Here is a 27454-nt window from a genome sequence, read left to right as displayed (position 1 = left end):
ATCGATCCGGTCGTGTTCTCTCCCTGGCTTACAGCTCTCTGACCGCTCCCCAGTGCACTTAGAATAAAGTCCACATTTCTTTCCATGGTCTGCAAGACTGCACATTATCCAGCCCCTTCCTGCCACCCTCTCCCACCTCACCTTCTACCCGGCCCTGCTTCAGGCACCAGCAGCTCAAGAAGCCAAGCTCATGGCTGCTTCGGGGCCTTTGCACTTGCGGTTTTTGATATCTGGGAAGCTCCTGCCCCAGATCTCTGCTTGGCTGCCCTTTCCCATCAGTCAGGTCTCCACTTAAATATCACCTCCTCAGAGGAGCCAGCGGCTCCTGAATTAGAACAGCTCAGCCCCTAGTCACCCCATCTCCATTACCCCATTTCCCTGTATAGGTTTATTGTCTGCCTTTCCTCATCAGAATGCCTGTCCCACAAGGGCAGGGACCTTTGCTTTGTTCCTTGCTGTTCTCCCACTGCCTGGGACAATGCCTGGCAGTTAGTAGGTGCACAGCTAAGATGTGTTGAGTCATTAGCTGACCAAAGTTCTCTCTCGCCTGCCAGGGTTCTTTGCTGTGGCCACCTGCCCCAGGCAGCACAAAAGACCTTTCCCTGCCTCCCACCTCCACCTGAGACTCCCTCTCCCTCTCTAGTACCCTCCGAGTCCTGCTCCCCCAGGGGACTAGAGGAGAGTGGATTGATGGGTTAAGGCCTCTCTCCTCCTCTCAGTGGGGTCTTCTCTTACAGTGGTGAATTCTTCTTTTTTTTTTTTTTTTTTTTTTTGAGACAGAGTCTCGCTCTGTCGCCCAGGCTGGAGTGCAGTGGCCAGATCTCAGCTCACTGCAAGCTCCGCCTCCCGGGTTTACGCCATTCTCCTGCCTCAGCCTCCCGAGTAGCTGGGACTACAGACGCCCACCACTGCGCCCGGCTAATTTTTTGTATTTTTTAATAGAGATGGGGTTTCACCGTGTTAGCCAGGATGGTCTCGATCTCCTGACCTCGTGATCCGCCCGTCTCGGCCTCCCAAAGTACTGGGATTACAGGCTTGAGCCACCATGCCCGGCCAGTGGTGAATTATTCTTAAATGTCATAGTCTTTTTTTTTTTTCTGTTTTAAGAGATGGGGATCTTGCTATGTTGCCCAGGCTGGTCTCAAACTCCTAGCCTTAAGCAATCCTCCCACCTTGGCCTCCCAAGTAGCTGGGACTACAGGCACATGCCACAAATGTCAGAGGCTTGACCATGCCTGGAACACTCAGTTCCTTCCTCAAATTTCAGCTTCTCAGAAAAGCCCTCCCTGACCCAGTCCACTGCTTCCTAGTCTTTTACCATGAGTTATTTCTTATCTTTTTTCTTTCTTTCTTTTTTCTTTTTTTTTTTCTTGAGACAGGGTCTCACTGTCACCCAGGCTGGAGTGCAGTGGTATGATCTTGGCTCACTGCAGCCTCAGCCTCCCGGGCTCAAGTGATCCCCCATCTCAGCCTCCTGAGTAGTTGGGACTACAGGCATGTGCTTCCATGCTCAGATAATTTATACATATATCTCTCCAGCAATCCACCCACATTTGCCTCCCAAAGTGGGTGGTGGGATTAAAGGCATGAGCCACTATGACCAGCCATTTCTTCTTATCACCATTTAAAACAAATATATATATATATATAATTTGCCTACTTGTTTGTCTCTTCTTCTAGAATATAAAAGATAAGCTCCAAATCCACTGTGCATCCCTAGTACCTCGGCCCATGCCAAAAACAAAGCAGAGGTTTAATAATCTTTGTATGCAAGAAGAATGGAATATTTGTAGAAATGAATGAATGACTGAGCTAGTGGAACTCTGTTGGGAAAGATCCAAATGCGGGGGACAGTTCTGCTGGATGAGATGTGTATCCCCTTTCAGCAGAAACATCCTATGATCAATAATCCTATTAATCTGGAAGCTTCATTTATCACCTACTCATCTAGATCAGATTCTGCACTATACTTTCTGCATGTAGTGGCTTACTGAATCCTTATGAGCCTCTGAAGTGGCAGGTACTATAGAAAGTCCATCTTCTCAAAAAGGAAAGTGAGGTGCAGACAGCTTAGGCCAGGGGCCCAGGTTCACCCAGCCAGTGAATAGTAAAGTGGCAGCCTGGCTGCAGAGGCTATGCACCTGACCGCCACCCCTTCCCCGCACCATGACACCATGACATGGGAAGCAGGGCCACGAGCTAGCAGAACACTGTCTTCCAGTCACACACCTCTCTCCCAAGCCTGCCCATGCTTCCAGCCTGAGCTCCTTCCTCATGGCCTCCTTCTAAATCTGGGTCAGCCCATGATCAGTGGGGGCTGCGACATCCCCCTGTTGCTCCTGAGAGCTGTGCAGATTCTAGTCCAGTGTCCAGGCCCAGACTTTTGGACCCTGCCAGAAGGACCAAAGGAGTTAGTCTCTGGAGGTCCTTTCCAGCTCAGAGATCTGAGGGTCAGCTTCAGGGTACCTGTTCCTCCTCACAAGGAGAGACCTTCAAAGCCCAAGGCCAAATGGACTTGAAACAGCCCAACAGCAACATGGCCATGTGGAGACTTGAGAGTCACAGCGGGACAGTGGTTCTTAGAGTTTAGGGAACATCAAGGTCCCAGAGAGCTTATGGAATTTCAGCTTCCTCAGTCCCACATGCAGGAGATCTGGGGTGGGGCTTAGGAATCTGAACTTTTAACAACACTCTCCGCTCCCAGTGATTCTGAAACAAGTGATTCCTACCCCAGGAAACAGAGCACTGGGCTCCCCTCTTGGAAATGAGCTCCTCCCAGTCTGAGATGGTCTGGATGTGCTCACGCCTGGAGGCAGAGCGCGATGCTCCTCCCGCCACCTCTGCAGGGAAGGGAACCCAGCATCCCTGGCCTGCTCCTAAGCAGCAGGCATCATGGCAGGAGCTTGCACTTGTGATTGCTGATCCTCCCAATGGTCCTAGCAGGTTGTCACTATGATGCTGCATTTTGCAAACGAGGAAAGAACAGGTGTAGAGTGGATAAGAAACTTTCTCAAAGCCACACAGTTTAGAGAGTGCTGGAGCTTGGATTATAATCCAAATTATCTGATGCCAACATTTCTGCTCATTCCACTATGACTGCCTTTTAAAGGCAAATCTCTTACTCTTGAGGGAGTTTGGTGTCTTAGGACAATCCCGTTTGGCCAGCTGGGAATCCTATAGTTTATGCACATGGGGTATACATACAATCTCAGGGGCAGCCCTAGGTCACGGGCCACAGGAACACCTAAAAGTTACGTATCACGGGATAACAGTTCTTTGGAAAGATGGGGGATTGGGAAGGGTGACCCAGGGATCTCGGCTCTGCCACCAGAGGGCAGAAGTGTGCCAGCCACCCAGAACTGTGGGATTAGCCCTGGTGCCCATCCCAGACACACAACCACATACTGTGGGAGCCCCTGGAGCCAACTGGTCCCCCTGCTTCAGCAAGGGGCATGTTCAGAGTCAGGCTGTGTATTCACGACGGGACTCCTTCGCCCACCAGCATTTCTCAATACAAAAGCAGTTGCGTTCCATACTTCATTATGTAACACTCTCATGCATCAAAGGACAGCAGCACCCCGGGAACTTGGCCCTAAATGCCAGTTGCACCCACAAGTTGTGATAACAATCCTGACCTTCCCCATATTTCCAAATCCCCCAAATCAGGAGCGGGGGGCAGGACAGCCTCCTGTTGTAAGGTGTTGAACGAGCCCGTTCCCAGTAATGGCTCCATCTCTGAGCGTGGGTCGGGGTTGACCTGGTACCTGCTGGGAGAGCCCACACCTTTGGGAGGAGATCATGGTCAATCCCCGTCCTTTGGGGGCTGCCCTCCAGACCAAAGTGAAGGCACCCAGAGGCAGAAACTTCAGCCTTTGTCAAACAGACCTGGGTTTAAATCTTGATCTGAGTTCCTACTAGCTGAATGGCTTCAGAAAGTCTCTTAACTTCTCTGAGCCTCAGTTTCTTCATCTGCAAAAGGGGAATAAGAATATCTTTTTTTTTTTTTGAGATGGAGTTTTACTTTCTCACCCAGGCTGGAGTGCAGTGGCACGATCTTGGCTCACTGCAATCTCCGTCTCCAGGGTTCAAGCGATTCTTGTGCCTCAGCCTCCCGAGTAGCTGGGATCACAGGCACCCACCACCATGCCTGGTTAATGTTTGTATTTTTAGTAGTGAGGGGGTTTCACCATGTTGCCCAGGCTGGTCTCGAGCTCCCGACTTCAAGTGATTTGCCTGCCTCATCCTCCCAAGTGCTGGGATTATTACAGGCCAAGAATATCTTTTTGATCGGGCTTTTGTTTTGGGGCAATAAGAAGATGGATGTGGTGAGCTTGGCTGGCACCTGGGACACAGTAAGTGCCTGATACAGGGTGGCTGATATTACTTTATGGGAAATTGTCATGTTTCCTCCATCCTGTACCTGTTAAGAAGCCACTCTCTGAGCCAGGGTGCCAGGGTGAGGCTGTGGGCTGCCTGCTGCTGTGCCAGGGCAGGGGCCCCTTGTCCCTCTTCCCTCTGGGTCCGAGGACACACCTCATAGGTCACACTCATACAACTGCTTACCCTACCCACCACACTACTATCCCTTGATTTACCAACTTTTAAAATTATATGCTTTTTCTAGAATATTTATTACGTAGCCCCATTTTTACCCTAAATTAATTATTTTCCATATAAAGAAGAAATTACACAGTATTCCAGTCCCATACACCCTGTCCATTGCTGAGTAATGGGTTTAAGCCCTGTTGTGTGCCCAGGGTCCCCACTTTGAGAGGCTGAGCCTGGCTGCAGAGCCCTCATGGGCTCAAGACTCAGTATGTCTTGGGGATGACTCCTGCCTTTTGTCCTCACGGCTTAGGATGATTAAGGACATTAAGGCGGCGACAAACTTACTTCAAGACCAGTGGTCTTGGAGCAAGGGGGAGAGAGAAGGGTTTGCTTCTGAGACCCTCCCATCTCCAACTTCTTGGATGCAGGATCAGTAAGAGCAGCAGCTCCTCTGGTTCCGGCTGCATGGGTGCCCGCCCTTCATTCAGGCCTCATCCAACCCTCTTAAAGTCAGCTGCAGGGGTGAGGGCTCCACTTATCTCCATGTGGGAGGCGGAACAGCAGTTAAGAGGTGGACTCAGGAGCCCGAGGCCTGGCTGGAATCCTAACTCCTCACTTTCCAGCTTGGGCAGGCATTTTATTCTCTGTGCTGCAGTTTCCTCTGCTGTAAAATGGGAACAGTAACAGCATCTACCTCCAAAGGCCATTGTGGGGTTTCAATGAATTAGTTCCTATAAAGAAAGCACTTAGCTCAGAGCCAGGCATACAGTAGGCACTCAGTGAGCATCTGCTATTAGAGTTACTCTCAGTGTCCCACACAGGGCCAGGCACACACAGCAGGTGTCAGTTCTTATTTGCGGAATAGATGGACCAAGCTGTTTGGATATGGATTATAAACTGTATGAATCTCAGGGATGTTGGGCCGGGCGCAGTGGCTCACGCCTGTAATCCCAGCACTTTGGGAGGCTGAGGCGGGCAGATCACCTGAGGTCGGGAGTTCGAGACCAGTCTGACCAACATGGAGAAACCCTGTCTCTACTAACAATACACAAAAATTAGCCGGGTGTGGTGGCACATGCCTGTAATCCTGGCTACTCGGGAGGCTGAGGCAAGAGAATTGCTTGAACCTGGGAGGCGGAGGTTGTAGTGAGCCAAGATTGTGCCATTGCACTCCAGCCTGGGCAACAAGAGTGAAACTCCATATAAAAAAATATAAAAATAAAAAATAATAATTAAAAAAGGATGTTGATGGAGAACCCAGCAGCCAGGTGACAATATTTGCATTTTACCTCAACCCAAGACTAACATGTCAAGCCTTTCTCATTCATCAGGGAGGCAGGGTTTGCAATCCAGTAATAAACACCAGGCCAGAAAGCAGAGCCACGTCTGTGGTAGAGAGTGCTGTGGCTCAAGTGCGTGTGCCTCCTGCAGTTCCAGGGCCTAGAGGTGACCCTCCCTTTGGATTCAGAGATCAGAGGGCAAAAATCACTATGCGGTTTAAGTCTACCAGGGACCAATACCGAGGTCACGGTGAGATTCACTTGGCCTTAAATGGAGTTTTGAAACTTACTTTGAAATGTGATCCTGGGCTACTCACTTAACCTGCAGAACCTTCATTTTCCCCTTGTAAGAGCAGGTTAACAGTACCGGCCTCAGCAGCAGATCTGATGATCATATACTCTGCAATAACTCAGAATCTATGTAAGCAGCCTAGAAGAGCAATTGGAAGAGCTTAGGAAGATTACTAAATGCAAGTAAACCAGCCCCACCTGAGATGGCCATATTTTCAGTTTTGCCTCCTAGAGGACATTGGCAATGTCTGGAGACATTTTTGGTTATCACAGCTTAGGAATGTCTACTGGCATCTAGTAGGCCAGGGATGCAGCTAAGCAGCCCACAGCACACAGGATAGCCCCCCACAACAGAATGATCCAGCCTCAAACGTCAATTGTGTGGAGGTTGAGAGTTATCAGCTCAGATTTAGTTTAACTTTCATCACGTAAAAGACTTATTTTTTCGGTTGTGTGGGCAAAGTGCTTCGTGGGTTGCTACTAGATGAGGAGAAGGAAATGATTAGTACACACAAAAAATTCCACCCAGCTGCCAATATGGCATCGTTCGGTGACTAAGATCCCAAAACTCTCAGTAAAGGTCAACCTTCCAGGAAGTTCTGAAAAATGCAGCTTTTCATGTTGATTTCCTGGGCTGATTCCATGACTAATCAGTCCGTCTCACACCCAGGGAGAAATCCTGCAGCACAGAGAGCCTCCTCTTCTGCCCCCATCAATCTCTGTAGAAGGAAGACATTCAGCAAACCACGCTGCTCGGCGGCATCTAAGCTCATTCTCCAAAGAAGAGTCGCCCACCCATCCTTCTATGGCGCCCTCCCTTCTTCCCTCCATCCAACAAGTACCAAGTGCCTGCCATGCGTCCATCCGTGTTGTACTTGCTGGGATGCAACGGTAAAGAGGCCCAACAAGGGCACTGCCCTCATGGAGCTCATGGGGAAGGACCTGGACAACTGGCCCATCCAAGACACCAACCTTCTCCATACAAGATCCTTGTAAGGATCTTGACATGATTTACGAGATCATGGTCTTAGAACCCAAGACAGTTTTAAAAAATCGTGTTTTTATGGAACATTTGGCTCTTGCCCCTTATTTGTACTTGAAATTGCAGTTCAGAGAGGTTAAGCGACTGATCAAGGTCACGCGCAAGAGTCTCAGAGAAAGGACGAACATCCAGGTTCCCTGACTCCAGGGTTTTCCCATTTCACCATGGCCACCATCACCCCAGCAACACTCACAGCCTGTGCCCTGCCTGCCAGCTCCATGCTGGGCACTCTACAAGGATTTGCTCATGTAATCCTCACCACCGCCCTGTTAGGTAGAGACTACTGTTACTCCCTCGGACACCTGGGGAAACCAAGGCACAGAGACATTTAGTAACTTGCCAAGGTGGGGCTTGAATTGTAATACAATCAACCCCCAAAATACTCCCCATTCTTGGTCCCGGTCATTCATTAGAACAGATAAAGAGGTCAGACATGACAACTGTCAGCAAGCCACTCCCCTCTCTGGGCCTCAGTTTCCCCATCTACATAAGAGGGTAGTCTAGGTGATTTGAGGGTCTACCTGCCTCTGACCTCTGGGGACCTTTGGAGCCCTGGCACCTGCTCCCATTGGGTCCCAGTGTGCCACTAAAGCTGTTCCTCTTACCTGCTGGCACCTGGTGAGGCTATCAGATAAACCAAAGGCACCTCCCAGACATTATCAAAGCCTGGTATTATTTAGATATGAGCTATTAGAAATATGAGACATATTTCCATGGGGATGCCTCAATTCCCTAATTCCTGAGGGTAAAATCTGCCAAAGTTTTGACTAACAGCAGTTGTTTTAGAGTGTCCAGCTCTGCCACTTACTAGCTTAGGCAATTACTTCACCTCTATGAGCCTCGGTTTGCTCATCTGTAAAGTGGGAACGCCTACATTTAAAGGATGGCTGTGAGGATGAAATGAAACAGTGATTGACAAGAGCCAGGTAAGGTCACCAGCATTTAACTGGTGCTTAATAAGTGGTGGCTATTCTCAATGGAAATTTTAAGGGCGATGCTGGTTTAGATGTCGCCTATAATGAGAACGTGCCTGGGTGGGCATGAAGCACCAGGCAATGATGTAAGACAGGCTGTTTTAAACCCACTCAATTCTTCTGCCACAGCCAGCTCCGAGGTCACAAACAGCAGAGAAGAGTCAGTGGAGGTATCTTAGGTGCCTAAGATGGTTTGGGGTTTGCAGGGGTGGGGTGCAGAAAGAGGTGGTGGGATGCATATGACTCTCTCTGGGTGAGGAAAGAGGGAAAGTCAGATTCCGGGCCCAAGGCTGCTTCTCTTTCTACCTGATGAAGAGGCAATGAGAGAAAGGAAGGGCTGGCCCAGGAAGCTGGAGAACTGCTTCTGACTCCTAGTCTACCTCTGCCGCTGTGTGTCCGCAAGGAAGCCCCTTCCCCTCTCTGGGCCTCAGTCTCTCCACCTGTGAAAATGAGAGGATCGCTGGGGGCGATGGCTTACGCCTGTAATCTCAACACTTTGGGAGGCTGAGGTGGGTGGATCACTTGAGGTCAGGAATTCAAGATCAGCCTGGCCGACATGGTGAAACCCCATCTCTACTAAAAATACAAAAATTAGCCAGGCGTGATGGCACATGCCTGTAATCCCAGCTACTCAGGAGGCTGAGACAGAAGAATCGCTTGAACCCAGGAGGCAGAGGTTGCAGTGAGCTAAGATCATGTCACCCGTACTCCAGCCTGGGGGATAAGAGCGAAACTTCGTCTCAAAAAAAAAAAAAAAAAAACAGAGAGGATCATCCAAGTTGACTTTGATGTGTGAGATTCAGGTCTGCAAGATGGGGGCAACAGCCTTAACCACCTCACTGGAGGATGAGAGATGAAATGCCAGCGCAAGCCCTTAGCGCCATGCCTGCCACGCAGCCAGGACTTAGCACATGGTGGCTTTGCCATTATACTGATTCCAATATTAGATTCTATGTGCTGAGCTGCTGCCCTGATCTCCAGCAACCTGAGTCTCAGACCACTGTGCAATCCAGCCTTTCTCTCCAAGGGAATCCAGGAGGATCAGATATTATTATTCTTCCCTCACTTCTGTTAAAAAAATAAATAAAGTGACACAATCGCTCTGTGATGAAATCTATGACAACTCCTGAGACTCCCTGGCCCTGGAAATGTAAGCTCCAGGGGGTGCAGACAGAAAATGCCCCAAACTCAGAGTCCAGTGACCGAAGCACTGTTCTCAGGCCAACCTTGCCACTCCCTTGGGGGCCACTTGGCTGTGTCTGCTAAATAAAGTATTAGCGAAGGCCTCGCCTGCCTGAAAGCAGAGGCTGGCCGGGTCACCCATGGAGACCCCTTTCAGCTCCACGATATGGAATTAAAATGCTTTGGATACAGTAGGCCCAAACAAACTCTTTGGAGCCTTAGAGCAGCGCTCCTCTGAGTAGAAAGCACTCAGGAATTGCCTGGGTTCCGTGCAGATCCCAATCAGCGGGTCTGGGCGGGGGCTGAGACTCTGTATTTCTCACAAACCTCCCAGCAGTGCCGATGCTGCTGGGTCCACGGACCACACTGAGAGTAGTAAGGGCTTAGAGGCTTTTTTAAAAATGGTAAAGAAAATGTATTATGCTCATAGCAAGAATCCCCAGGGTAGGGTGACCCACGTGTCCTGCCACCCTGGCAGGCACTGACTGCACTAAATACACGTGCATGACCAAGCACGCAGGAGAAAGCAGTTCATCCACCCTGCTGCCTGGGCTTGAGCAAGCCTCAGCACCCTACTCTTTTAGGGTCCCTGACTACCAGCTGCCCTGAAAGGGTCACTGGAGACAAACGCCAGGATTCCTGAGACAGAGTCCCAGTCCCCTTGTAGCCGGCACCAGACCACCAGAATCTACGGGCTGTGACGTCACTTCTGAGCCCTCTCTCTTCTATCCTCTGTACCTGGTCTGCAGCAGTTCTGCAACATGAGGAATGGTTCTGGGGGCAGCCCCTCACCCCTGCTCTCTCTGCTCTCCTTGCTGAGGCCGGCCATCTGCATACCTGCCCAGGTGAAATCCATCCCACTCTCCCTCCTCAGGCTTCCAACTGGCCCAAAGCCCGCCTGCTGCACTGCTACCCTGCTGACCTTCCCCTGCGGCTCCTTCCCACTACGAAATTCTGCTCTTCCTCCTCCTCCTTCCACTAGGAGGGTTCCAGTGGGAAGCCAGGCAAAAGTTTCCCTATTACAGGGTTTGGAGGATGCTGGGGATTTCTTCTACATTGTGTTTCCTCCCTGCTTGTTATCAGAATAAACATCAGAGGTCACGGCATCAAAGCTTCTCTACAGTTTAGAGAACAGAAGAAGCCACTTATGCAATAATAGGGGAGCCCTGGCAGAGAGGAGCTGGTGGGAATAAGTCGGATGGGAGCTGTGGGGGTGGGAAGGGGCTCAGGAGGCTGCCTGCATAGTGGCTTAATGCAGGCATCCTGGAGTGGTAGAGAGCAGTAGTCCCCAACCTTTTTGGCACTAGGGACCAGTTTTGGGGAAGACAGTTTTACCATGGACCAGTGCAGGGGTTAGGGGGATGGTTCCGGGATGATTCAAGCACATTACATTTATTGTGCACTTTTTTTTTTTTTTTTTTTTTGAGACGGAGTCTTGCTGTGTCACCCAGGCTGGAGTGCAGTGGCACAATCTCAGCTCACTGCAAGTTCCGCCTCCTGGGTTCACACTATTCTCCTGCCTCAGCCTCCCGAGTAGCTGGGACTACAGGTGCCCACCACCAAGCCCGGCTAATTTTTTGTATTTTTAGTAGAGACGGGGTTTCACCATGTTAGCCAGGATGGTCTCGATCTCCAGACCTTGTGATCCGCCCACCTCGGCCTCCCAAAGTGCTGGGATTACAGGCATGAGCCACCGCGCCCGACCTATCGTGCACTTTATTTCTATTATTATTACACTGTAATATATAATGAAATAATTAAACAACTCACCAAAATATAGAATCTGTGGGAGCCCTGAGCTTGTTTTCCTGCAACTAGACGGTCCTATCTGAGGGTGATGGGAGACAGTGACAGATCATAAGGTATTAGACTCTCATAAGGAGCACGCAACCTAGATCCCTTGCGTGCGCAGTTCACAAGAGTTCGGGCTCCTGCGAGAATCTGATGCCACTGCTGATCTGAGAGGAGGCGGAGCTTAGGCAGTCATGTGAGCAGTGGGGAGCGGCTGAAAATACAGATGAAGCTTCATTCGCTTGCCCACCGCTCACTTCCTGCTTTTGTGGCCCAGTTTCTAACAGGCCATGAACTGGTACCAGTCCGTGGCCTGGGAGCTTGGGGAATCCTGGTATAGAGGGCTGAAGAGTGCACCGCAGCCCCCAACACCACCACAAAAAAGATACATCTGTGTCCCAGAACCTATGTATGTGACCTTATTTGGACAAAGAGTCTTTGCAGATATAATTAAGGTAAAAATCTCGAAATGAGATTACCCTACACAAGAGTCCTCATAAAAGACACTCAGAGGAGAGGAACAGGGGAAGGACAGTCTTTGCCATAGGAAGAAGAAGGCAAAGACTGAAGTGAGGCAGCCACAAGCCAAGGCACACCTGGAGTCAACAGAAACTGGAAGAGGCACAGTGGATTCTCCCCAGCAGCCTTCAGAGGGGGTGTGATCCGCTGATGCCTTCATTCCAGACTCCTTGGCTAGTGAAGCCAGTGAGAGGTGCTGCCACCTGGGGCCGGGTCCCCCATGGCCTTTTGACTTCAGGAAGGAAAGGAACCTGATGTCATTGGTGAGCTGGTGAGCCCTTCATTCATGCCAGGACCACGTGATGCTTCTCAGAGTTTATCTCACTTATTCCTCGCAATAGGCCCGCGGTTTTACCTCCTCAGTAACTCTCGAATCTGGCTCCTTCCCCTCTCCACCCAGGCCGCTGGTCTGAGCCACTGTGAGGCAAGAGATTCCTGTTGCTTTAAGCTGCCCGGTTTGTGGGAATTTGTTACAGCAGTCCTAAGAAGTTGACACAGGGAGTCCCGCACTGCCGTGTGCTGAGCAACCTTGGGTAAACTGCCTAACCTCTCTGAACTGACTTCCTGATTCATACGATGGGGCCATAAGATCTATTTCATTTATTCATTCAACAGATATTTACCAAGTATGTGTGATGTGCCAGGTGCTGGCTCAGGCCCTGGAAATGAACAAAACCAGACACAGACCCTGCCCGAATGGTGCCTTGTGGTCTCGCGGGAAGCCAGTTACCAATCCAAGAATCACGTAACTAGGGGCTCAGCTGTGACCATGGTCCATGGGGTGCTGGGAGCGTGCAAGTCAGGAGACCTGGAAGGCCTCTGCTGGGAGGTGACGACTGAGCGAAGGGACGAAGGAAAGGTCAAAAGTGAGTAGGCAAAGAGGGGCAAGAGGAGATTTCCAGCTAGAGGAAGGGTGTGTGCAAAGATGCTGCTGTACACAAAGCACATGTGCCCAGGGGTGCATGCAAAGCTGCAAAGCACACGTGCCCAGGAGTGCATGCAAAGCCGCAAAGCACACGCGCTGAGGGGTCTGTGCAAAGCCGCAAAGCACATGTGCTCAGGGAGCTGCCGGAGGCCGGTGTGGCAGGAGCCCCACTGCAGGGGGACTGAAAGCAGAAGTGAGGCTGGAGCAGGACAAGGGCCAGCCCACTAGGGCCTGAGAGCCACACCAGAGGGGCTGATTTTTTCTCCTGAGTGCAGTTAGCAGGGAGGTGGCATGGTCATGTGCGCCTTTGAAAAGAACCTCTAGCTGCAGAGTGGGGAGAAAACTGCTGGCCAGAGGCGTGGTAGGAAGGCCAGTGAGAAGGCCCTGCTGTTATCCAGGAGGGGCGACACTGGCTCAGACCAGCGGCCTGGGTGGAGAGGGGAAGCAGCCAGATTAGAGAGTTACTGAGGAGGTAAAACCACGGGCCTATTGCGAGGAATAAGTGAGATAAACTCTGAGAAGCATCACGCGGTCCTGGCATGAATGAAGGGCTCACCAGCTCACCAATGACATCAGGTTTCTTTCCTTCCTGAAGTCAAAAGGCCAAGGGGGACCTGGCCGCAGGTGGCAGCACCTCTCACTGGCTTTGCTAGCCAAGGGTGAAGATGGGTACCCACCATTTACAGAGCTTAGAAAATCAACTTACCATCCTTGAGTGAGACGCTCAGAAGGTCCTGAGGGAGAAGACAACAGGCATTAGTGACAAAGCTGATACATGATCAGCCCGCTCATTTGACAAATACTGACTCTTACCAAGTGGCAGAACAAGACAGACAAAAAGCCACTGTCCTGGATTCCAGAGGTGAGCCAGATGATAAGCAGGCAAGCGAAGAAAGAAATACATGAGGACTTCAGGTAGTGAGATAAGGAGGGGAAGGGGCTATTTCAAATCCACGTACTTTCCCCACCAATAGTCTGTGTCACAAGCTTCTATCTGCTTTAACTGCAGGCAGAGCTGGTGAGTGACATGCTCAAGGGCACACGGTGAAGCTTCTGCTTCTGAAAAGAGGCACCACGGCTTAGGAGAATGTGGGCTCTGAGTCAGACTACCGAGGTTCAAATCCTGGCTCCACCACTTAACAGCTGTGTGACCTTGGGCAAGTTACTTAACCTCCCTGTGTCTCAGTTTTCTCAACTACTATGAAATGGGGATGGCCCTGCTACTTACCTCATGAAGTCACTTTGAGAATTAGATGAGTTAGTTTTTGAAAAGGTACCAGCACATAATAAGCATTGTATGAGCATAAAGTCAAGAGTAAATATTCAATAATGATAATTCAACATCAGCTATGATCATGATATGATATTATGATGACATATTTTATCTTCCAACTGCTCCACCCCACTAGAAGTGATTTTTTTAGGCTAACATTGAAAGAAAATGATTTGTTCTACTGTCCCCGGCAGCCACCACCAGGTGTTGGGTGTACCTGAATGATCACCGTCGGGTTGTCCTTCAAGATGGGGTCCTTCAGTAAAATCTGAACAAACACATCTGCTCCTTCACCTCCCAGGCCGCTCGCAAAAGCAGTCATGGTTGGCAAGACGGCTTCGGACAACTCCAGCCACTTCACCAGGCCTACCATGAACTCTGTGCAGAAGGGGCTGAAAGGCAGACATGGTCTTAGTTCCCCAGGATCCTCAGAGCTCAGCCTCCACTGGGAAGTATAGATTAGTTGTGGTTACGGATGTGAACGGCTGGCACGTGCACGACTTAGTGACTGTGATCCCTCAAATACAGAGGCAAAGACCTCATCTCGGGTGATGTGAATTTGTTTTTTGCTTTTGTTTTGAGATGGAGTTTCGCTCTTGTTACCCAGGCTGGAGTTCAGTGGCGCAATCTCAGCTCACCCCAACTTCCACCTCCCGGGTTCAAGTGATTCTCCTGCCTCAGCCTCCCGAGTAGCTGGAACTACAGAGGTCACTGTAGGGAGATTTATTTATTTGTTTTTCAGACAGGGTCTCGCTCTGTCACCCAGGCTGGAGTGCAATGGCGCAATCACGGCTCACTGCAGCTTCAACCTCACAGGCTCAAGTGATTCTCCCACTTCAGCCTCCCGAGAAGCTGGGATTACAGACACACACCACCATGCTGGGCTAATTTTTTGCTTTTTTTTTTTTTTTTTTTTTTGAGACGGAGTTTTGCTCTTGTTGCCCAGGTTGGAGTACAATGGTGCAATCTCAGCTCCCTGCAACCTCCGCCTTCCAGGTTCAAGCGATTCTCCTACCTCAGCCTCCCGAGTAGCTGGGATTACAGGCATGTGCCACCACACCCGGCTAATTTTGTATTTTTAGTAGAGACAGGATTTCACCATGTTGGCCAGGCTGGTCTTGAACTCCTGACCTCAGGTGATCCACCCACCTCGGCCTCCCAAAGTGCTGGGGTTACAAGCGTGAGCCACTGTGCCCGGCCCGGGTGATGTGGATTTTGGTTTCTTCTGTCACCAAAACATTTACCAAAGAGGCTGATAAGCCACAGCAATGGGAACAATGGACGGTGACTGGTTGCATGCCTTGGGCTCGGGCTGTGCCAGTGGCTGAGGAATAAAGGTGACAAAACCCGGTATCTGAGGAAGTTCACAGCAGGGTGGACACTCAAGTAACCAAGTGACCCGAGTGCTGTGTGGTACCCTAGGACAGAAGTGGAGATCAGTTCAATGCAGCCCACAGAGGGAGCCTCCAATCCACCTGCAGAAGTGACGGCAGCCACCAGAAAAGGCTTCCCAGAGGAGGCCATCTGGTCTCCTGGACGCTGCCAAGGACATGCTTTCTGGAAACGCTGGCTGCTGTGGAAGTGGAAGAAGTGAAGGGAAGAATGCCCTCCACGTGCACTGCCACCGCCGGTCTCTGTCCATAGTGGGCATTTGAGTGCAGTCCTACAGGAGCCCCCAGGGGAGGAAGGGATGGGGCCCCTCTAGGGGAGAAGGAAGCCTTTGAGCTGAGACACAGAGGTGGGGAGCCCAGAGCATGTGGGGGGACGATGGCAGAGTCCACACCAGACTTCTGACACAGCCACCTCTGTGGAGCGGGAGTCAGCTGGGTGGCAGGTGGGCCAGGCAATGTGGGCCAGGAGAGTCACTTAGAAGGCTATTATACCACTCCCAGGAAAAGACTGACAACCAGAAACCAGGTCTGTCTCCAAAATCAGAGTCCCAGCTTGCCTCAAACCACATTGCCTTGGGACTCCAACACTGGGTTCTGCCCTGTAGGGCAGAGGCTGCACTCAGGCCTCTCAGAAACATGCAGAGCTCCCAGGTGGTGGGGGCAATGTCAGGAGCCCCCTGCCCTTTCACCACGTGGCCCAGCTATCACATTCCTTACAGTGGGGCCAGGACTTTGATGGGAGTTGTGAGGAACTTGGGTGTAAATCCCAGCCTCGGCCAGGCGCAGTGGCTCACCACGCCTGTAATCCCAACGCTTTGCGAAGCGGGGCCGGGTGGATCACCTGAGGTCAGGAGTTTCAGACCATCTTGCACAACATGGTGAAATCCCATCTCTACTGAAAGTACAAAAATTAGCTGGGCATAGTGGCATGTACCTGCAGTCCCAGCTATTCACGAGGCTGAGGCACAAGAATCGCTTGAACCCAGGGGCGGAGGTTGAAGTGAGTTGAGATCACACCACTGCACTCCAGCCTGGGTGACAGAGTGAGACTCTGTCTGAAAAATAAATGAAAATAAAAAAATAAAATAAGTATAAATAAAAATAAAAAAATAAAGTAAGTATAAATAAAAATAAAAAATAAAATAAGTATAAATAAAAATAAAAAATAAAATAACTATAAATAAAAATTAAAAAATAAAATAAGTATAAATAAAAATAAAAAAATAAAATAAGTCCTGGCCTCACCACTGGTTGGGTTCCTGAGAAGCTGCCCTGGAATGGAAATGATTAGGGCTCCCCTTAGGATCAACACCTAGGGGAGGGAAGGGAGGAAGCAGGGCTGGGCAGAGGGAGCAGCTGAGCTGTGATACAGTCTCAAGGGAGGTCTCAGCAGCCCCTGCAGGGAGTTCTAAAGATGGGATGACCCTTCAGAACTGCCCCCAGTGGGGTGAGAGGGCCAGGCCTTTACAGCTGTGCATCAGCCAGTTACTGGATGCAGGTGCCCCAGGGAGGGGACAGAACCTCAGGCAAGGTGGCTCCCTTCAGCTGAGGCAGGCCCAAAAAGGTACAGACAGCTCAGGGCTGTGCTGGCAGCCTTGCCAGCAGCTGGGGGTGAAAGTCCTTCATTCTTGAAGGGGAATCTTAGCAGACAGCATCTTGGGAAAGTGTAATGACCTCTCTGTGCCTCAGTATCCTTATCTGCAGAATGGGTTCAAGAGACCAACTTCACAAGGTTGGTTGAGGGTGAAGTGAGATGATAAATATAAAGTGCCCACAATTGAGCCTGGCACATAGTAGAGGCTCAACTAATGTTAGCTAGCATCATTATTTTAATTTACAAGGTGGCAGATGGAGGCGGATGGCGTTAAGAGTCGGACTCTGAAGTTCAACCACCTGGGGGAGTCCTGGTTCCCCTGGAAATTGGCTTTGTGTCCTCACTTTACCTCTCAGCTTCATTTCCCTCTGAGATAACGTGGATAATAACAGGACCTGCCTCATAGGTGAGTTGGGCAGATTAAATGGCATGGTAACACTGTCTGGCACCAGTGAACCCTGGATAAATGTTAGCTACTGCTATCACAGTGATTATAATTTGCCCCACTGCAATTTACTGGGATTACCTTGGGGTGGTAATGAGGTACATATTTGGGGAGGGGATGGCTAAGTGAACTGAACATTACTTAGAGGCAAATTTATATACAGAAAGGGCTCAGGGCCAAGGGCTGCAGCATGGCCTGGCCCTGCTGTACATGAAGAAAGTTTTGGGATATAGAGAAGCATCTCTTAACAAGAGTGCAGGGGTAAAGAGCACAGACTGGTTCAAATCCCAGCTCTGCCACGAACTGTGTGATCTTGGACAAGTAATTTCACCCCTCTGGGCCTTAGTTTCCGTATCTGTAAAACAGTGGAGATGATAAAACCTATTTCATAGCATTGTTGAAAGTATTAACTAAGTAAGTATTTGTCATGTGCTTAGAACAATACCTGGCACCTGCAAAGCACTAGATAGTAATGTGTTTCTTTCCATGGACAAATGAATTTGAAAAAATATATATGTAAAGTGCCAGCACAGCAATTTACCAAACAACAAGTAGCATTTTAAATCGGCAGGGCCTTGATAATTTCTACTAATGTGTTTGTTGGTTTAGTGGAAATACAGGAAAATCAATAGCAACAATGACAGCAGGTAACAATTGTAGAGCAACTATCCGTCAGTCCCTGTACTGAGAGCTTCGTACACCTTGAGTTACTTAATTCTCACCGTGACCCCATGAGGAAGGGAGGTACTAGTTAAGGGAGGTACTAGTTTACCCCCACTCTAGAGATAAGGAATCCTAGATCCAGAAAGGTTAAGTGACAGCTCCAGATTCAAACCTACATCTCTGGGACCCCAGAGGCTATGCATACCCACTGCAGAGGTTACCCCACTCCAGTGGTTACGTCCCTGAGCACCCACCATGCACGGGTCACTCACTGAGCAAGGGCATCAAACATCCCCTTTGATCCTACCCCATCTTACACATGGCGTGCCTGGGCTGCTGGATTTTGTTTGTTTGTTTTTGAGACAGAGTTTCACTCTTGTTGCCCAGGCTGTAGTGCAATGGCGCGATCTTGGCTCACTGCATCCTCTGCCTCCCAGGTTCAAGCTATTCTCCTGCCTTAGCCTCCCAAGTAGCTGTGATTACAGATGTGTGCCACTATGCCTATCTAATTCTGTAATTTTAGTAGAGACGAGGTTTCACCACGAGGTTTCACCATGTTGGCCAGGTTGGTCTTGAACTCCTGACCTCATGTGATCCACCTGCTTCGGCCTCTCAAAGCACTAGGACTATAGGCATGAGCCACTGCGCCTGGCCAGGACTGCTGGTTAAATGTCTTCTCAAGGTTTTTACAGCAGGGACAGGACAAAGCTTCCCCTGGAATCCAGGCTTCCTGATTCCTAGTCCAAAGCTCCTCCCATTCACCAGGGCTTAGAAAACTACAGCTAACCAGCCATATCTTGCCTGCAGCCCTTATTTGTGAATAAAGTTTTATTGAAACACAGCCAGATGCATTCCTTCACCTGTTGTCTGTAGCTGCTTTTGTGCTATCACAGCAAAGGTATGAGTAACTGTGACAGAGACTGCCAGGCCCACATGCCTAAAATAACTGGCCCTTGGCAGAAGTCTGTCCATCCCTGCTGTACCCCACTAATTTCTCCATGTTTGACACATGGAATTAATTAAAGGGAACAGCATCTATGATGCTGACAGCATGGAGGAAAAATAAATGTTTTAGAGGGTTGTTTTATATTACGTGGGGACAAAAACTGCCAGAGTGTTTTCTAAAGATTACTGAAACCAAGAGCATATCTGGGCTTTAAAAATACTGAGGTATTTATTTATTATTTTTATTTTTTGAGATGGAGTCTCGCTCTGTCGCCCAGGCTGGCGGGTACAAGCAATTCTCCTGCCTCAGCCACCCAAGTAGCTACGACTACAGGCTTATACCACCACTTCTGGCTAATCTTTGTATTTTTAGTAGAGACGGGGTTTCACCATGTTGGCCAGGCTGGTCTCGAACCCCTAACCTCAAGTGATCTGCCCGCCTCGGCATCCCAGAGTGCTGGGATTACAGGCATGAACTACCACACCCAGCCAATATTGACGTTTTTTAAAAATATGTTTTGTGCATCAGAAAACAGATCAACCATGCGGAAACAACCGGCGTACTGAATGGGAAACATGCAAGAAGGAAACATTCCACGGCAAATGCTTATGGCCAGGCCACAGCCACCTGTGCTTGTAACAACGCTTGGATATTGTGGAGCAGGGGTGGGAGACTCAGGACAGTAACTCACTGCCTCATGTGCCCTCCTAAGTAGCGCCTAGTATGGGCCTGGCACACAGTCCAGATTCATAAACATTTGTTCATGGAAACAAAGTACACAAAACTCCTCCTTGGCTAGGTATTGGTTTATCAAGTAGGAGTTTCATTATTAACAAGACCAACCAACATTCGCTTGGTAGTAGTTCGGTGTCAGGATCCGCAAGGGCCATCATCACATACCCTCCTTACAATCACCCTCTTGGATGGTGTTGTCAACAGCTTCTCTGAAGCAGTAATTCCCCAGACCCCTCTTCCTGGCCAGCAGAAGATGGAGGTTGAAAACAGCAAAAGCCAGCTGGCCGTGGTGGCTCATGCCTATAATCCCAGTACTTTGGGAGGCCAAGGTGGGCAGATCACTTGAGGTCCGTCAGGAGTTCGAGACTAGCCTGTCTCGATGAAACCCATGGTGAAACCCCGTCTCTACTAAAAATACAAAAATCAGCCAGACATGGTGGCGTATGCCTGTAATCCCACCTATTCAAGAAGCTGAGGCAGGAGAATTGCTTGAATCCAGGAGGCAGAGGTTGCAGTGAGCCAAGATCATGCCACTGTACTCCAGCCTGGGCCACAGAATAAGACTGTCTCGAAAGAAAAGAAAAGAAAAGAGAAAACAGCAAACGCCTTTATTTGTTCCCAGGCTTCCCTGTACCTGCAGGTTGGGCACGTGACAAGATCTAGCCAATGACACCAAAGGAAGGCTTCTCGGGGTATTTCGGGAACAATGTCCTCCCTGATGAGAGACTTGGGGAGAATCCGAATCCCTGCCCTCTTCCTTCCTGCCTTGGGTCTTGTCCTGTGAGGGTGTGATGTATGGAGCTGCAGCAGCTATTTTGTAATCAGGAGGGGAAGGCCAACAGAATTGTTCAGAAGCCAACCCAAAGGCCTTTTTTATTTATTTATTTTTTTTGAGACAGAGTTTCACTCTGTCACCCAGGCAGGAGTGCAGTGGCACGATCACAACTCACTGCAACCTCTGCTTCCCAGGTTCAAGTGATTCTTGTGCCTCATCCTGCCAAGTAGCTGGGATTGCAGGTGTGTGCCACCCATGGCTGGCTAATTTTTATATTTTTAATAGATTCAGGGTTTTGCCATGTTGGCCAGGCTGGTCTTGAACTCTTGACCTCATGTGATCCACCTGCCTTGGCCTCCCAAAGTGTTGGGATTACAGCATGAGCCACTGTACCCAGCCCCAGAAACCTTTTGAGTCACTGAATCAACTCCGGAACCTTGGGATTTCTCATCAAGTGAAAAAAACAAACCTCCTGCTATTTAAATCTCTCTTAGTACTGTGTTCTATTACTTGTAGCCTGACTGCTAGGCATAGTGGCTCGAACCTGTAATCTCAGCTACTCAGGAAGCTGAGATGGGAGGATTGATTGAGGCCAGCCTGGGCAGCATAGTTTGACCCTATCTCTAGAAGAACAAAAAGTTAGCCAGGCATGGTGGCATGCATCTGTAGTCCCAGCTACTCAGAAGGCTGGGGTGGGGGAAGACTGCTTGGGCCCAGGAGTTTGAGGTTACAGTGAGCTATGACTGTACCACTGTACTCCAGCCTGGGTGACTGAGTGAGACCCCATCTCTAAAAAACAAAAACGACAAAACCAAAAAGTCAAAAAAATATCCTGAGTGGTAGGAGTAAGTGTGGTATTATCTTCATTTTCTGGATGAAGAAACTAGGGCAAAGAAAGTAACTCACAGAGTTAGCAAGCAACCACTGCCATTTATTGAGTGCTTACTATGTGTTAGGCACTGAGATGTGTGCTTTGTCTACATCATCTCTTGATTGATTGATTGATTGATTGATTGATTGATTGGGACACAGTCTTGCTCTGTCGCCCAGGCTGGAGTGCAGTGGCATGATCTTAGCTCATTGTAACCTCTGCCTCCCGGGTTCAAGCAATTCTCCTGCTTCAGCCTCCCGAGTAGCTGGGACCACAGGTGTGCACCACCATGCCTGGCTAATTTTTGTATTTTTAGTGGAGATGGGGTTTCACCATGTTGACCAGGCTGGTCTCAAACTCCTCAGCGCAGGCGATCCACCTGCCTAGGCCTCCCAAAGTGCTGGGATTACACACGTGAGCCACCACGCCTGACTACATCATCTCATTTAATTCCTGCAATCACCCTGCAGCATGGGTATCATTAGCCCCATTCTATGGATAAATAAACTGAGGCTTAGGGAAGTTAAATAAACTGCTCGAGGTCACATGCGACTGGAATGTGGCAGAGTTAGGATTTGAACCCAGATCTGAGTCCGGAGCCTATGGACCATCTCCTTGCTCACAAAGCCAGCATGAACCTACCTCTTCTTTTCACGAACCTTTACCAGGTATCTTTGCTATACTGAGCTGTGTGCAAGGCACTGGAAACTCTGAGATGAACAAGGTAGCTCCTGCCCTCCAAGAGCTCAGACTGGAGGGGTAGCAGGTATGGAGAGTTCCTACGCAGTGTGATGGTTGCAGAGATGGGTCCCTGGGCACACAGGTGGAACAATGCCCTGGTCTGGAGGACAGATAAGGGAAGGCTTCCCGGAGGTGACCCCCAAGGAGTTAAGTATGTTCAACTGTTTAGTCCAGTGGAGAGACAAAGACAGAAAAACAAAAACCCCAAACAGCTAAGACCCAAGGCATAAGCGAAGTTTACCCATGTGGGACCACTGAGTGTAGGTGGGGGCCATGTCTTGAAAACACTGCAGATGCAAGAATTTCTCACCATCTCCTGGCCCCAATCTTGTGCCCCCTGTCCTAGTAACGGTATCTCTGTGGGCCTACACTCTCTTCCCCCTCTGAACCTTTGGAGCCCTAATGAACTCCTGCCTCTGCCTCACCCGCCACACTCAACCTCTTCCCAAGTCAACTCCATTCTCCCTGAGAAAAGTCTGTCCCATCTGTGTCCTCTCTCCACCACTCGGTCATTGTCCTGGTTCCCCTGGACGACTCCGCTGGCCTCCTAACTGGGCCCCTCCTGCCTCCATACGCTCCCCTCTAGAATTTTTTAAGGTCAAAGCCCATGCTCTTAACAGTTCTGCTATTCTGACTCCAAATACGTGATTTAAACACACACATGGATGACACTGTCAATGACGGAGATGAAATATAACAGTGTCATTCTTTTGCTCCCATGACCCCCTGTTTAAACACATTACAGCACTCACTCATCTGTATCTGTCTGCTGTTACAATCAGCCACCTGGGCACCCCTACCTGGATGTAAGCACCTTGAGGGCAGGAGCTGGGCCTCCTTTATCTTTGTTTCCTCCACAGGGCCATGTGCTACACCCAGCACATGGTAGAGGCTCAACAAATGCATGTTTCATGAATGAATAAATATTAATATCTTATCCCTTCCTGGACAGTGTCCTACTTGATTGGGGGATGGTATTTGTCTCATTCACATTTACCCTCCACGTACTTCAAATCATACCTGGCATACAGTAGGTGCTCAAAAAATATTTGGTGAACGTGTAAATGAGTGAATAACCGAACAAGGGGATGTCTTATCCCCCTATCAGATTGTGAGTTCCTTAGAGCAGCAGTCCCCAACCTTTTTGGCACCAGGGGCTGGTTTCAGGGAAGATGATTTTTCCAGGGACCCGGCACGGGTAGGGTTCGGGATGAAACTGTTCCACCTCAGATCATCAGGAGTTAGTTAGATTTTCATAAGGAGCGTGCAACCTAGATCCCTTGCACGTGCAGTTCACAATAGGGTTTGAGCTTCTATGAGAATCTAATGCTGCCACAACTCAACCTCTCTGCGCTTAGATTTCTTCATCTACAGATGGGACCATACAGTATGTACCTGGAAGAGCTTTGTCAGTAGCAAAGGACACAGCCCATGTGGCTTAGTATTGATAAAATGCTTAGAACAGGAGGCAGAGGTCAGGCAGTCATTCCTGCTCGCCCACGGCTCACCTCCTGCTGTGCGGCCAGGTTTCTAACAGGTTACAGACCAGTACTGGTCCACGGCTTGGCGGTTAGAGACCCCTGCCTTAGAGGCAAGGACAGTGACTTGCCCCTCTCTGCATTGCCTCACGGTGCCTGGCAGGCTGTTTGGCTGTCCGTAATCGTTCCCCTGAAGAAGCATGACCTTCCCTCTGTGAGACAGAAGAACTCACCTGTGTTCGGGTTCAGGAAATAGCTGGGACAGGGAGATGCCACAGAGGGCAGCATAGGCGAAGCGGTTGGCCTCAGTCAGCTCCCGGCCCATGGGCAGGTGTGGCTCCCCCTCTGCAGTGGGTTCAGCTACCAGAGGCCGCTGAGGCAGCTTCTGGCATGGCCTGTTCCACGTGGCCATTCCCAGCCCTGCAGGAGAAAATTCCCAGTGAGAAATGCTTCCAGAGGTAAGCCAAGGTTACTTAAGCATGACACAGAACTTACAAACCATAAAAGGCTGATAAAGTAGGCATCATCACAATGAAGAACTTCTTTTCATCACCTTTAGGAGAGTGAAAACACACACTACAGACTGGGATGGAGGGAGGGATCTTCAATATGTGTATCCACAAAGGTCTATACACGGTATCCAAACAACTAACTCCAATAAGCCATTAAGAAAAAGAAATGAAGCAAATTTAAAAATGGGCAAAAGACTTGAATAGATACTTCATAAAAGATATTCCGCAGTGAGCCGAGATCGTGCCACTGCACTCCAGCCTGGGTGACAGAGCAAGACTCCATCTCAAAAAAAAAAAAAAGATATTTCTTAGGCCAGGTATGGTGGCTCACGCCTCTAATCCCAGCACTTTTGGAAGCTGAGGTAGAAGGATTGATTGAGCCCAGGAGTTCAAGACCAGCCGAGACAACATAGTGAGACTCCATCTCTACAGAAAAATAAAATAAAAGAATTAGCTGGGCATGGTGGCACATGCCTGTAGTTCCAGCTACTTAGGAGGCTAAGGTGAGAGGATCGCTTGAGCCTAGGATTCGAGGCTGCAATGAGCTATGATCATTGCACTCTAGCCTGGGCTACAGAATGAAACCCTGTCTCTTAAAAAAAAAAAACAAAAAAATCCCAATCGCCAATAAGTATGAAAAGATGTTCAACATAATTAGTCATCAGAGAAATGGAAAATAAAATCCCAATGAGACACTACCACTCACCTGTCAGAATAGCTAAAACTAAGAAGCCTGAGAATACCAAGTGCTGGTGAGGATGAAGAACAAACAGAACTTTCTTTTCTTTTTTTTTTGAGACGGAGTCTCGCTCGTCGCCCAGGCTGGAGTGCAGTGGCACGATCTCGGCTCACTGCAAGCTCCACCTCCCGGGTTCACGCCATTATCCTGCCTCAGCTTCCTGAGTAGCTGGGACTACAGGCGCCCGCCACTGCGCCCAGCAAATTTTTTGTATTTTTAGTAGAGACGGCGTTTCACTGTGTTAGCCAGGATGGTCTCGATCTCCTGACGTCGTGATCCGCCTGCCTCGGCCTCCCAAAGTGCTGGGATTACAGGCGTGAGCCACCGTGCTTGGCCACAAACAGAACTTTCATACATTGCTGGTGGGATTGTACATTGGTACAACTATTTGAAAATGGTATGACAATATCCCCTAAAGCTCTAACATACATCTTCCCTATGCTCTGGCAATTCCACTCCTAAGAAATGAGGACTTACGTCACCAAAAGACACATACATGAATGCTCACAGCAACTTCACTCACAATAGTCCCAAACTGGCAACAACCTACATGACTATCAGAGTAGAATGGATAAATGGTCATATTCACACTGTGAAACATTACACAACAATGAAAAAGGAATGAACTACAGCAAACATGAATGAATCTCAGACAAAATGATACACAGAAAGCCATTCACGAGAGAGTACCTACCATGGGATTTCCTTTACATGAAACTGAAGAATGGGAAAGCCAACGTATGGTGATGGAAGTCAGATGAGGGGTTACATGTGGGAGGGAGTATTGGCTCAGAATGGGTGCAAAGGAGGTTTCTGGGTGGAGGAAATGATCTCTATCTTGACCTGGGTGGTCGTTACATGGGTATAAATATGTTTGAAACTTCCCTGATCTGTATAGTTAAGATTTATGCACTTTGTGTACGGTATACCTCAAACGAAGGAAGGAAGAAGGAAAAAAGGGAGGAAGGTCTCCTCTTTGTTCTCCCTCCTTCTTTTCCTTCCCTCCATTCTTTCCTTCCTTCCCAGGGGCAGAAGGGAAAGGGAGGAGAAGAGGAGGAAGAGGAGGGAGAGAAGAGGAGAGAGGGGACACGCCACGAAGGCATCCGAGAAGCAGACAGAACACTGGGAGCCACCAGGAAGGGTACAGGGAAGGGTGCCAGCCTCTACTGTAGGGGATCAAGGATATGAACGCAGGCTCAGGACCAGACAGACCTGGGTGTGGAAACAAGCACCGCCACTTAGCAGATGTGGGACCCTGGGCAACTCAACCTCTCTGTACTTAGATTTCTTCACCTACAGATGGAACCATACGGTATCTACCTAGAAAAGATGTGTCAGTAGTAAAGGACACAGCCCTGTGGCTTAGTATTCGTGAAGTGCTTAGAATGGAGTCTGGCACAGGGTTCGTGCTATATAAATGCTTGTTTAAAAAATAAATGCACAGAATGATCAACAAACAAGTAAAAACCTTGGCATGGTGCCTGGCACATAGCGAAGGTTTAATAATAACAAGACCTAACATTACTGAGTTATTACTGGGTGCAGGGCACTGGGGTTGCAATTTTAACAGGCATTGTCTCAGCAGACTCTATGAGGCAGGTAGGACTGTAATGTTCAGTCTGCAAATTAGGAAACAGGCTTAGAGAAGTAACTGGGCTCCCCTCACACAGCCAGTCAATGGCAGACAGATAGGGCCCAAAGATAGAACTGTTGGCCACCAACTCTGTTTTAAATATTCATCACATGGCCAGGAGCCTTCTAGCTCAATAACCACACTCCATACTGTTCTTGATTCATAAGTTTGTTCCCATCTAGCTGAGCAACAAAAATTTTTGTTCTCAAAATATTACTTCTGTAGAGGAGTTATTTAAAAGTCTGTCTACAATTAATATTTCATTTATTTTCAAAACAACCCTGAGGTAGTTAAAAGCAACAAACCAACACTTTTACAGCACATAACTGTTTGCAAAGCATTTTCCAATCCGCTTAATTCTTACAACTACCATGTAAAGTTAAGTTGGACATGAACCATTATGATTTCCTCTTATGACCAAGGAACAGGCTTAAAATGATCAAGCAATTTCCCCAAAGTTACACAGTAACTGATGAGATCCAAACCAGACTTTTGACTCCAAACCTTGAGCTCTTTCCTCTACACCAGCACAGGGATCTTCTTTCCCCCGTTTCAGATGGAGAAACGAAGGCCCAGAGAGGTTAAGACCTTGCCGAAAGTCACCCAGCAAGACTGGCCTCAACGGTTGCTCCAGGAACCCACATTTGAGATTTGCAGCAAATTTCCCTGGCTCAGAGGGTCAGCTCAGACCATGGCGGTGGAAACAGGGGGAACAGCATAAACCATGAACTGAGGGCAGTGCCAAGGGCAGCACTAGCCTGATGTCAGCAGGTCAACAATTTCCACTATATTTAATCAACTCCATGTGCCACTTGGAGGCTGTATTGATTGTACCTATTACTCAGAGGAGCCTAAGGTAGTATTTTACTAGACTGGTATCTGGGGAGCCCCACGCCAGTTCTTAGCTCAATAATAAACAGCTTTCTGATAAGAGAAGGGTGAGCTGGCCTACTTCTAACCACAGAGGTATGAGGATGTGTCTAGCGTACAAAAGGCTAAGCTCAGGCTGGGCGCGGCGGTAGCTCGCGCCTATAATCCCAGCACTTTGGGAGGCCGAGGTGGGTGGATCACTTGAGGTCAGGAGTCTGAGACCAGCCTGGCCAACA

General features: G+C 49.1%; 1 protein-coding gene across 4 annotated transcripts in view; it reads right to left on the bottom strand.

Moving 5' to 3' along the window:
• LOC105483105 (transmembrane and coiled-coil domains 4) overlaps positions 1-27454 on the bottom strand; it is a 122464-nt gene that overhangs the window by 78775 nt on the left and 16235 nt on the right. For all 4 annotated transcript variants that reach the window (XM_071099359.1, XM_011743751.3, XM_011743752.3 and 1 more), the window contains exons 3-5: positions 23698-23884; positions 14043-14217; positions 13259-13286 (exon numbers count right to left, since the gene is read on the bottom strand). In XM_071099359.1, coding sequence (XP_070955460.1) covers positions 13259-13286; positions 14043-14217; positions 23698-23876 — 382 coding nt within the window. In that variant the 5' untranslated portion in view covers positions 23877-23884. The remainder of the gene's footprint in view (positions 1-13258; positions 13287-14042; positions 14218-23697; positions 23885-27454) is intronic.

The sequence above is a fragment of the Macaca nemestrina genome, chromosome 1 (assembly GCF_043159975.1).
Source record: "Macaca nemestrina isolate mMacNem1 chromosome 1, mMacNem.hap1, whole genome shotgun sequence".
In the NCBI taxonomy this organism is placed as follows: Eukaryota; Metazoa; Chordata; class Mammalia; order Primates; family Cercopithecidae; genus Macaca; species Macaca nemestrina.
Note: the sequence above shows the minus strand (reverse complement) of the source record. Positions and strands in the feature narration are given on the sequence as shown.